This window comes from Colias eurytheme, chromosome 1 (genome assembly GCF_061535395.1).
Source record: "Colias eurytheme isolate Ceu_HAF_F1 chromosome 1, ilColEury1 Martin Lab GWU primary, whole genome shotgun sequence".
NCBI lineage: Eukaryota > Metazoa > Arthropoda > Insecta > Lepidoptera > Pieridae > Colias > Colias eurytheme.
The window spans coordinates 6,985,558-6,998,172 of NC_142980.1; the positions used below are offsets into that span (position 1 = coordinate 6,985,558).

At 35.9% G+C, this 12,615-nt stretch overlaps 1 protein-coding gene across 4 annotated transcripts in view; it reads right to left on the reverse strand.

The window, feature by feature from the left end:
- The window catches only part of DIP2 (disco-interacting protein 2), a 304,666-nt gene that overhangs the window by 233,379 nt on the left and 58,672 nt on the right, over positions 1 to 12,615 (reverse strand). For 3 of the 4 annotated variants that reach the window (XM_090102498.1, XM_090102503.1, XM_090102490.1), the window contains 2 exons: positions 10,995 to 12,601; positions 8,283 to 10,894 (listed from right to left, as the gene is read on the reverse strand). In XM_090102498.1, the coding sequence (XP_089958624.1) occupies positions 10,642 to 10,894; positions 10,995 to 12,601 (1,860 nt within the window). In that variant the 3' untranslated portion in view covers positions 8,283 to 10,641. Of the gene's footprint in view, positions 1 to 8,282; positions 10,895 to 10,994; positions 12,602 to 12,615 lie in introns of those variants that run through there. The other variant, XR_016456787.1, reaches the window with a different exon arrangement.

A 12,615-nucleotide genomic window follows, 5' to 3' on the forward strand; every position in this document is an offset into this window, starting at 1 on the left:
ACTAATTATTTTTTAAGGTATTAAATATTAATTTAAAAATTAAAAAAAATAAAAATAAAAAAAATATGGTGTATTCCGAACACTTCAAAGAATTTGCTCCCGTTGGAAAATTTACTTAAAGTTAATTTTTCAACAAATAAGACAAATGTTAACTAACGAAATCTTTTCGAACTTCCGTCCTTATTGCACATAAAAAAATGTTTAAATAATTGTTATATACTTAACAAGATCGCGTCATTAAAGTTTAAAAATTTTTAAAACTTTGTTTATAATAATTTTTTCAAGTTAGAAACTTCTAGTTAGTACTACTAGAAATGATCCAATGATTTGATTATATATTTAAATGAACTGTTAGGCGTACAAACATTAGTAACTTTAAACCCTAAGTTGTTGAGCATAGTGCCAAATCCCTGACCAATATTATCTGACAACACAATTATTTCCTGCTTTGAAAGGTATTTAGTATTACTGGTTGGAATTGTGGTAGTGGGTTTAACACTATGTATGTCTGTGTAGTCAGGCTTATGGGGCGACGGTTGCTCATTGTCACTGTTTGAACACTGACATACATATTTATTAGTCAGCGACTCAACTCACTAAATCACTAAATTTATGTGAACATGTAGGTACTTTTAAATGATTCGGGTAAATTTATTTTTATTACTTCGTAATGTACACTTTGTGCGTGTGTACTTATGACCGTTAAAGGTTCATAAAACTTGTGAGAATTTTTATGCTAGTTTTAGTATTGTTTAGCCTTTTCCGGGATAATAAACGACCTACTGCTACCAGTATCTATAAGAAAGCGTGAAATCAATTCCGGTATTACAATGCGCGGTAATTTAATTAGTATGCTATTGCAATTGTTTAAATTTATCACCTCGGGTGTTCTATTGAGCCATTTTCACGAAAATCCTCCTCACTAGAATTTAATTGTTCGACTTTATAATATTCATTTTCATTACCAAAACTTCGGTTCGGTGGTTTTTGATTTAAAATAGAAGGTTTATTCTTTATTTATTATCATTTATTATCCTTTTTTTTGATTTAAATTGGGTTTGTATCCCTGTGGTTGGTTAGGAATACCGAATTTAAAATTATTACCTACTGGTTGATTAAATTTAAAATTAGGTACAAAAGTTTGCATTGGTCGCATTTGATTGTGCGCGTTGCTTTTTATTATTTTATTTTTTTGCATTATATTGACTAAGGAAATTTACTTCCTCTGTAACGGTGCTTATAGCATCTTCTAAATTTGTAATTCCTTTTAAGCGGACAATTCTTATCAAATCTTCCGGTAAGTTATATAAAAACACATTTCGCGCTGCGTTATCATATTATATTATATTTTTTGCGGATTTTATACCTGTGTCAGTTAGCCTATTAACTTAAGATGTTAAACAATTCTTATGCGACAAAACTGGTTGTACGATTCACCATGTTTTATTTATAAAGACTCTAGTTCTAGCGCTATGCACTCTTCGGATTTTGTAGTATCACCGAAATGTTGGGAAAGTATATTTTTTAACTCTTCTCAAGACACAATATCTTGATGTTCGCTTAATAAGTTAGCTGCTTTACCAACTAGGCACTAGCCTACTTGTAATTGCGTAAAATAGGTTTTGATTCCTATTTCCTTCGACTTTAAAATTTCTTATTAGATACATCGCTAATCGCTTTTTGCTATAAATAAATTCAGTAAGCTTTCGCTACTGTCATATTTTGGTATAATACTTAATATTTCCTGCGGAATCAATTCATTTTATAATTTATATTTTATAGGTAATATCAAAAACAATTTATTTTTCTTAACCTAGTAACTATACAGTACGATGTAGCTATAATATGTAAACTAAATAATTATTATGCAAGCCTATTTTTGTGCTAACAAAATCAGATTAACATATGGTCCAATGATGCTGATTGGAAATTGTGGAAAATGAGACAAAACAGGGAAGTGAAAAGGTTTACTCACAAGCTGCTCGTCTGCATTCTTCCTGAGTTACACACACTGCACGACACTTTCACACGATCGCACTTGACGAATTTATTTGGTTCGGAATTTTCGCATCTACGTATAGACACTAGACAGCCCTTTTGCTTAGATATTCGCGTAAAACTAAGTTTGGAGTTTTTGCGCGAAAACAGTAGGTAATATAAGAATTACTGAATATCAGGATTTCCACGTGAAAATCCTACCGGCTGCGCCAGTCAAGTTCCAGCGACCGCGGGATGTCTTTTAAAAAAATATATTTTAATTTAAATGAATTTAATTGAGGTCTGTACATACCTTCAATTAGGTGGTTAGTTCGTAACTGATTTATTATATGCACTGTTTCAGTACCACGATTTGGAGATCGCGTCTTCTTAGAAATGATTAGGGATGTTGTCGCGATGTTGAGTGGGCGATTCTCCGTAATCATTCTTCCTTACAAATCATAACTATTGCAACAAAGTGGATACATTGTTGCAAAAATATGGATTCAGCGGGTTTTGGATGTATAACTATTTAATAAATATTTTCCGAATATTAAGAACTAGCTTTCCGCCCGCGGCTTCGCCCACGCAGTCAAAGAAATACCCGCATAGTTCCCGTTTCCGTGGGATTTCCGGGATAAAACCTATCCTATGTCGCGGGGTGAAAAGTAGCCTATGTCCTTTCTCGGGTGTCAAAATATCTCTATACCAAATTTCATGAAAATTGGTTCAGTAGTTAATTGAGCGTGATTGAGTAACCGACAGATAGACAGAGTTACTTTCGCATTTATAATATTAATATGGATGTATTGTACGGTTGTACCTACTGTTTAGAATCATTTTCATGGCAAAAATCATCATTTTTATAATCATTTTAGTAAGCAATCATGTTAAATATCTTCTATCTATCTTCTTTTCCTAATAATTTCATCATCACTACATCACACCCCTACACATCAATAAAATAAAATTGTGTCCACTAAAAAACGCAAGGTTAGGCCTAAAAAATGTACCATTTCAATAGACTAGTTGTGTATGTAGTGACATGAAACAAAAGTGCTTGGAAGGGATATGCCACGTCCGATACAAATGTTTTAACCAGTTCTTATTAAATTTTAGCCTTGTATTGAGTTTACTAAAAAACCATTATTATTAATCTTGTAATTAATCTTAACTTAATCCAAGTAAAGTGCGCTGTCCTATACTATTTATTATGCTGATCACATTAGAAAAACACACTGAAAATACTATCTATGTAATACGTTTCTGCTCACACAGGAAATTAAAATCAATAAAATTGGCGTAACTAACTACTTTTTATTCAGAACTAGCGGTCCGCCCCGGCTTCGCCCGTGGTACATATTTACGTTTTCTCTACATAAGAACCATCCTCGTACTTCAAGGAATATAATAAAAAAAGAATTATCGAAATCGGTTCAGCCGTTCTCGAGTTATGCGCTTACCAACACATTTTGCGATTCATTTTTATATATAAGACTAGCAGTCCGCCCCGGCTTCGCCCGTGGTACATATTGACGTTTTCTCTATGTAAGAACCATCCTCGCACTTCAAGGAATATAATAAAAAAAGAATTAACGAAATCGGTTCAGCCGTTCTCAAGTTATGCGCTTACCAACACATTTTGGGATTCATTTTTATATTATAGACTAGCGACCCGCCCCGGCTTCGCACGGGTGCAATGCTGATACTAAATACACTACAGAAAAATTGTGAACGTTGTATAGGTATAAAAATATAGCGGCCCGCTCCGGCCTCCGGCATCGCACGGGTATAAAATACATAGCCGGGCGGCCGCAAACGCTACGTCCTGCAATTTTTAAATCTGTAATATCTTCGAAAATATTCACTTAAATCATACGGTGTAAAGGGCCATATAGATCTATATTAAATGAACAATGTATCCATGGTATTTAATTGGTTAAGGATTAATGCTGTATTGGTTAAAATGGCTTCGAAAATTAGCCATTATTTGTCGTAAAAAGTAAATGACAAAAAAAAGTTATTGTGGGTTATTAGTCCATTGAATAAAAAGTTCTAGAGTGCGTGAGTTATTAACGTAAGATGTTTCTTCGGAAACATGTCAAGAGTCCCTAGGTAATAAACATACTAAAACCCCGGGCCACTAGGAGGAGCCCCGGAGTGGGGGGAGGGGGAAAATGGGTCCATTTTTTCATTTTTCGCTTAAATCTCAAAAACGGTACATGTTAGAGAAAAACTTTCAAGGAAAAGTTGAAAGGCCATAAAATTATCTACAAGTTGTACCTGAATCATTTTTTCCTATATCCTACCGTTTCTGAGTTATACGCAGTAAAACATGATTTTGGCTCAAACAATTTCCACATCAATCGATCAAAAAATATTTCTTTCTTCCAAAAAACTCAAAAGTGCAACTTGTGACCGGTATTGATAGATTGCTCTTAATTAGGTCTATAATTGGTAAAATAAACACATTCCTCCATGGAAGCCTTTAGGAGGAATCGATTGTCAAAATATTATATTATGGTAGTTTGAGTTACTGAACTTGATCTTTTTATTTTTTTCTTCCAAAAAACTCATAAGTGCAACTTGTGACCGGTACAGATAGATTGCTCATAATTGGGTCTATCATTGATAAAAATACCAGATTCCAACACGGAGGCGTTTACGGGGAATTGAATTTTATTAGGGTAGTTACGATACTTGAACTTTTTATTTTTTTTCTCCAAAAAAACTCAAAAGTGCAACTTGTGACCGATACTGATAGATTGCTCTTAATTAGGTCTATAATTAGTAAAATAAACACATTTCTCCATGGAAGCCTTTAGGAGGAATCGATTTTCAAAATACTATATTAGGGTAGTTTGAGTTACTGAACTTGATCTTTTTATTTTTTTCTTGCAAAAAACTCAAAAGTGCAACTTGTGACTGGTACTGTTACATTGCTCTTAATTAGGTCTATAATTGGTAAAATAAACACATTCCTCCATGGAAGCCTTTAGGAGGAATCGATTGTCAAAATACTATATTAGGGTAGTTTGAGTTACTGAACTTGATCTTTTTATTTTTTTCTTCCAATAAACTCAAAAGTGCAACTTGTGACCGGTACAGATAGATTGCTCATAATTAGGTCTATCATTGATAAAAATACTAGATTCCACCACGGAGGTGTTTACGGGGAATTGAATTTTATTAGGGTAGATACGATACTTGAACTTTTTATTTTTTTTCTTCCAAAAAAACTCAAAAGTGCAACTTGTGACCGGTACCGATAGATTGCTCATAATTAGGTCTATCATTGATAAAAAAACCAGATTCCACCATGGAGGCCTTTAGGAGGTATTGAATTTTATTAGGGTAGTTACGATACATGAACTTTTTAACTAACTACCCTAATAAAATTCAATTCCCCGTAAACGCCTCCATGGTGGAATCTGGTATTTTTATCAATGATAGACCTAATTATGAGCAATCTATCTGTACCGGTCACAAGTTGCACTTTTTAGCTTTTTGGAAGAAAAAAAATAAAAAGTTCATGTATCGTAACTACCCTGATAAAATTCAATTCCCCGTAAACGCCTCCGTGGTGGAATCTGGTATTTTTAGCAATGATAGACCTAATTATGAGCAATCTATCTGTACCGGTCACAAGTTGCACTTTTGAGTTTTTTGGAAGAAAAAAATAAAAAGATCAAGTTCAGTAACTCAAACTGCCCTAATATAATATTTTGACAATCGATTCCTCCTAAAGGCTTCCATGGAGGAATGTGTTTATTTTACCAATTATAGACCTAATTAAGAGCAATCTATCAGTACCGGTCACAAGTTGCACTTTTGAGTTTTTTGGAAGAAAGAAATATTTTTTGATCGGTTGATGTGGAAATTGTTTGAGCCAAAATCATGTTTTACTGCGTATAACTCAGAAACGGTAGGATATAGGAAAAAATGATTCAGGTACAACTTGTAGATAATTTTATGGCCTTTCAACTTTTCCTTGAAAGTTTTTCTCTAACATGTACCGTTTTTGAGATTTAAGCGAATAATGAAAAAATGGACCCATTTCCCCCCTCCCCCCACTCCGGGGCTCCTCCTAGTGGCCCGGGGTTTTAGTATGTTTATTACCTAGGGACTCTTGACATGTTTCCGAAGAAACATCTTACGTTACTAACTCACGCACTCTAGACCCCCCTTGGAGGGACTCATTCAATGGACTATATCCATAAGAGATAGACATATACCATCGCGGACTTTTCTGTAGACCTTTTCAATGTGTATAATACTTAGTACATTATTTTGATAAAACTCGTAGGGTTCAGCCTGCGTTTGCAATGTAAGCGGAATAAATGTAATTTTTTACGACATCACATTAGAAACCTCAAAAATAAAAGTACTTCTCCACTACTTAATGGATCTTATACATATAAACCTTCCTCTTGAATCACTCTATCTATTAAAAAAAACCGCATCAAAATCCGTTGCGTAGTTTCAAAGATTTAAGCGTACAAAGGGACATAGGGACATAGGGACATAGGGACAGGGAAAGCGACTTTGTTTTATACTATGTAGTGATGATTATATTATTTTACACAGCTTTCCGCCAGCGGCTTCGCCCGCATAGTCAAAGAAACACACGTAGGGCATAGTTCCCGTTTCCATGGAATTTCCGGGATAAAACGAACCCTATAACCTTCCTCATGTCTCAAGCTATCTCTGTTCCAAATTTGAAGTAGATAAATCCATACAGTAGGTACTTTTTGAGTTGAGACAAAGAGACAAAAATTCTAAAAAACTATAATTTTGGCTTCGGTATATATTGTAGATCACAATTCACACCCCAAGTATTATTTTAAACAAATATTCAATGTACAGTTTTAACTTTCCAACGATTTTATTATATTTAAAGATAATTTCAAGATGATTCATACCAAAAAAGGGCTAATTTGGCGCTACCGACGCTCAATTAATAGGCTGTAGTTTCGTTGTTTAGGTACTGCTCGATTGTCATTATTTAAGGTTCATTAGAAAGATGATAAAAGTAGCTGTATGTTTTATAATAAGCTAAATTCTCATAATTCTAACAGTTACCGAGATTTTTACATTAAAAAAAAATATATATGCGTGTACTAGAGTACACACGAAAGAAGTGAAACTTCTTTATGACCTTAAAAATGTCACGAGTATGGCGTAACGCAAAAATGTCACGCGTACGGCGTAACGCAAAAATGTCACGCGTACGGCGTAACGCAAAAATGTTACACTAAATTTTTGTCCAACCCCGATAAAGAAGTTTAACTTCAATAAAAATATATATTTCATAAAATGTGGATTTTACTATGGTACTTGGTACTAGTTTTACATTAATAAGATTCATTAAGAATCAAATAATGTTTATTTAATTATCTTTTTAAGTAAATCGGTCCAGAAGTTATCTAGATATACCGTACAATAGAACGGCTCGACGCGACGGCCACCTTTGCTACGTCATAGCGCCCCCCTCCCATACCCTTAGGAAGTGACTACCGCGTTTTTTGTGTTCAGAAAAACATGCCGATTAAGTGGATATCAGTAGTCCGTATGACGGCGGTGAGTCCCACGGAAATGAATTTTATTTCAATTGGGGACTGTACTAAATTAAAGATATTGTGCACTTTTTGATATACAACATTTGTTAATAAGTATTATATTTCATTAAAAATACGTCTTCTCTGGTTATCAGATGGGTGAAGATCGATCAATTCGGATCTCGTAAAACACCGCGATCTGGCTCATTTTAAAAATGATTTTTCACCAATAATGTGCGAGGATTGGAAGGAGTAGCGAGGAACATATTTGTAAATATCCAATAGTATCGCTTCAAACGTTTTAAGGCTTCCAACTAAATTAAGCGATATGATTGGTTCTTTACAAAGACATTCCTCGCTACACATCCGCGCCCCGCGCACATTATTGGTGGAAAAGCCACTAAGGATCAGATGCTTCTTTATTATTTTCTTTAGGGCGCTTGTGCACTACAAGGAATTTTAGAGCTAGCGCGCACGAGCAACTTTGTCTCCGCAACTATTTTGTCTCTCCCATCAATTTGTATGGGGAGTTGCGTCGCTACGTGCGCGCACTTTCATACTAGCCCATGGGTGGAGAGACAAAATAGTTGCCGAGACAAAATAGTTGCGGAGACAAAGTTGCTCGTGCGCGCACTGTCTTACTGTCCGGCATTCCGATTTTTTACGGTCCGGTATAGCACGCCACTCTTCATCTTTAAGGTAGTAAGTATTTCTACTATTATTTAGATTGAAAATGAATAAAAACAATTGTTAAAGAGCAAGTTTATTTATTCATGTTCCAGAAAATAATCACAATTGTAAAGCGGATACAAAGTCCTAACAGGCCATTTTGGCGACGTAGTACAAACTCTGATACATAAGTAATGTCAATTTTCTAAAATATTTTTATAACAAGTTATTGCCGAAAAGTTACAATTTTGTGCGCACATTATTTGTATCACTTAGATCACATATGACAATTATTAATTTCAAAAATTTACAATACCATTATAAGTGATTGGTTACGTTGATTAAACTTTGTTCTGACAAACACTTTACAATGACTATGATTATGATATATAGATTGGTTAAATTTCACTGCCGGACCTCGTACCTACAAATTATGCGTAATAATAATTATAAGTTACGAAATAGGATTATGAATAAGACATTTGTTCATTAAACATTAATTTGAGTTATTATTATTAACTACTTGTATACTTACATTGTAAGATGACTATGTTTAAAATTATACGATAAAACATTCCTTTATAGTGATGAAATCAAGCGATTGTAAATAAAAGTTCTAAATCCTTTACATGTAATAAAATTCTAACACAACGTTGACCCCTATCAAAACAACATATTATGCTAAACAGAACCATTCAACGTAAAAATAAATAACAAAATTATATGTACAATTTATCAATAAATAATTAAATTAAATAAAATATGATTATAAAGAAATATCAGTAAATAATTAATTAAATTTAATAATTCAATGATCTATAAAATGAAGTTCATTATCTGCTATTCAAAACATACTGGAATGGAATGCAGATAAAAAATAAAAATTAAGCTACCCTTACACTACGCTACATTTATTTCACGTACAATTGCGAAAATTGCGTATTTTCTACTTGCAAATCAATAATATTATGTTTATTGTTCGAAGTGATTCATAACAGCTAAGTAGAGTCATAGTGTGTTTTATATTAGTATTTTTTTGTCTGAATATCACATACATTAAACGTGTAGAAAAAATCTATATTGCAAGCAAGCTTATAAAATAAAAAGCTATAAAAAACTGTTAAGCACTAAGATTCCACTACAACCATTAGTACCTAAAAAATGGATGTATAAAATCCACATGAGCTATAATGGAAACTTGGCACAAGTTATGATTAAAAATAAATGTAAATGTATAAGTAAAAATTGCTAAAGCTTTATGTAGACTACGACAATGTTACCGCAAATAGAACTTCAAGTTTACTGATATTTACATTCACAGTAATGCACAGGTAATTATTTTTGAGTAAGGTAGGATTTTCAACAGTCGATGCTTATTCCAATTCCTGGGTGGCAAGTCGTAGTCTACTGGGCTCCAAGTGTCGAACCATTGTTTTGAATTGAGCTCAGTTCTTTATTACAAGGCCATTGTACTTTTTGCGCGGACCGTGAACCCTATCAGTCAAGTTTATTGTCTAAGATACATAACGCAAACGTGAAATCAATCAAGACATTAAATGCAATATATTATGTTTACACAATACTCACTAACGCTATTATATTTATCGGTAGTAATACATTTATATACGAACTAACATTAAAAATTACTTGTTTCACAATAATCACAACAATATAATTGTGTACAATAGAACGATACAAGCTGTATGTATGCTCAAAGACAATTACGATAATAATTTATATACGTCCCTACTTAAAATGCTAATAGAAGATACTTTAACATCGTTTTATATGAAGAGCGATAGACGCCACTAAATTGGGATTTATGTGCTAACAATTGTCTATTTTGTGTTAATTTACTTCTTATTCAACATTAGTGAAATCCGGCACACAACGTGACACAAGATATTTATTGAAGTGATCTTAAATTAATATTAAACAAAGTATTCAGACTTTAATCAGTCTTGTGTCGATATCAGACAAATCACCTACTCTTACAGCTCGAGTAGTTTCTTTAATGACACCTAGAAACATTACAAAAAATGGATTCTGTTTCTAGACATGACTGATAATCGATATTTTTTAAAAGTGACTAATATGTTTCGCTTCCAAGAAAAATGTGCAGTAATTTTAAATTACGTAATCCAACAACACTCATTACAGATACATTAGAAAAGTCTTAAGGGATAAGATAATAAAGCTAAACACTGATTTTATATCGGCGGTATATTTATGCTTGACACTAATAATAACCGATGGGACACCGTAAGCTACAGTGTTGATGTGATCGAATCTTTGATTAAAGTATGGCGTGGTGGCGCAAGGAGATACACAAACAGTGACACATTGATTCGGACAACCATACACGATTGTGCGATCACTTTTTTGGTTTACGTTTGACTGTGTCGGACCGTTTGCGTATTCCGTGCTTGGGTGAATATTACATGTTGTATGCGATGTAAATGGCGTCTATTTGGTCCGAAAGGAAGCCGTCTCGGAGGTGCATGCGTTGTTTCTCGCCGCGAGAGTTGATCGGCACGACTCCGGGGTCGACTACGACCACGACGCCGACTATGAGGTGATGTTCTTCGAGCACCGTGTTGGTGACTAACGGTACCAGATTGAGAGCTTCGCTATCGTTACCGTCTAGTTCTACCACGACTACTAGTAGATTGGTCCATGTGAAAACGGCACTGGAAATGAGATAATAAATTAAAAGTTTGAGTAACTAAACTGAATAAATATGAAAAAGCCTTTAATTGTTAACTTGAAAAAATAAAAGAAAATATATACCATTCAGCTATCTTCTTGTGGCATCGCATCACAGAATTCTCTATATCGATGGGATGGTAGCGCATCCCGCGCAGCATGATCGTTTCGTCGAGCGCTCCGACCACAAACACGGCATCGTGAGTGTCGTGCGTGTCGGACATCAAGCCTCCCATACTGCCACACGCGGAGGCCAGTGACTCAGTATCACTATCGCGTGATATGAGGGAAGTGTCATCGCCAGTTCCAGTGGTACTAATCTCAGTTCTCCTCAGAAAGCCCAAATAACCCGTTCTCGCGTACACCTCTCCCGTGTTGCCGGTCACCAGCTGCGCGCTGAAGTGGTCCGCGTAGTCGCTCTCGTCGCCGTAAATAGTGAAGTACCCGCTCGCGTTGTGCGGCGATTGCACCCAGATCTCGCCCAAATGGGAATCCCCGCATTGACCCTTAGTCTCGGGATTGGCTGTGATCACTTTTACACCGGGTAATAGTTTTCCAGATTCCATAAGACAGAGGGAATGTGGGCTACCGCGCTCGACCAACGAAACGCGATCGTTTCGCAAAGCTCGCAGGTCTACGTAGACAGTTGATGGCTCAGGACTAGAAGCGCCTTGTAGACATATAGCAATATTCACGCGGCATCCGAAAGACGTCGACACGGCTCTCGGACTCAAACCGAGAGCTGAGAAGAGTTTCGAGAAGGAGTTCGTCAAGTTTATTCGAGGTCGTTCTTCAGCGACGACCACGCATGTTCTGACACAGGCAAGATTGATGCCTTTAGCTTTTAATTGATTCACTGAACTGCCCAGGCCTTTGGTGCACAATTCCATCACTCCATAAGAGCAGAAAGTGTCACGTACTTTGTATTGAGAGACAGCGCTGAGCCATAATGCAGGGTTAATTTCGACCTCAGAGGGGGGTATGAGAATAGAATGATGACCAGAATAAATGCTACTGAGACACCAGAGAGCGAAGCCGAGGCCACAGTATGGATCGAGGCAAAGCGCTATATGTCGCGAAGGATAGAGTTCGCAAGCTATTTTCATTGAACGACATAAAGATGTGACTGCTGCGTGGGACATTTTGATACCAGCCAGCATTCCCGTGGTAGACACGCTAAAGTCCAGGTAAGCTAACATTTCAGCCGTTGGTGCTCTGTATAGGATAGGTAATTTCTTTTTCGGCATATCATCCGTGTCCAGGGTTATGGGCCACGCCTTGCTATCGATTACGTTACTGGCTTCTTTTGAGCGCAGTAACTTTATCACAGATTGATTAGAGAGGACTAGTGTGGCTTTGCTGACGTCCACGATCATTCGTACAGTTGGCAATGTCGTGTGGAGGTTTTGTGGGTGCGGTGGGCGAATTGTCACCGGAACTGCGCCGACGTAGAGACAGCCGTAGAATGCGCAAATGAGATCAAGTCCCGGGGGAAATATTAAAGCAACATGGTCGCCAGTATTGACACGTCCCTTTTCCAACAAAAGATTCCCAATTCTCTCGGCCTTTTTGTGCAATTCAGCGCATGTGAGAACTTTAGTAGCTGCTCCTTTGGAATTCAGCAACGTGAATATAACGTGGTCCGATGTGCTCTGCGCGCGCCATCTTAGGATTTGAGATATGAATTGATACTGAAACAAATAGA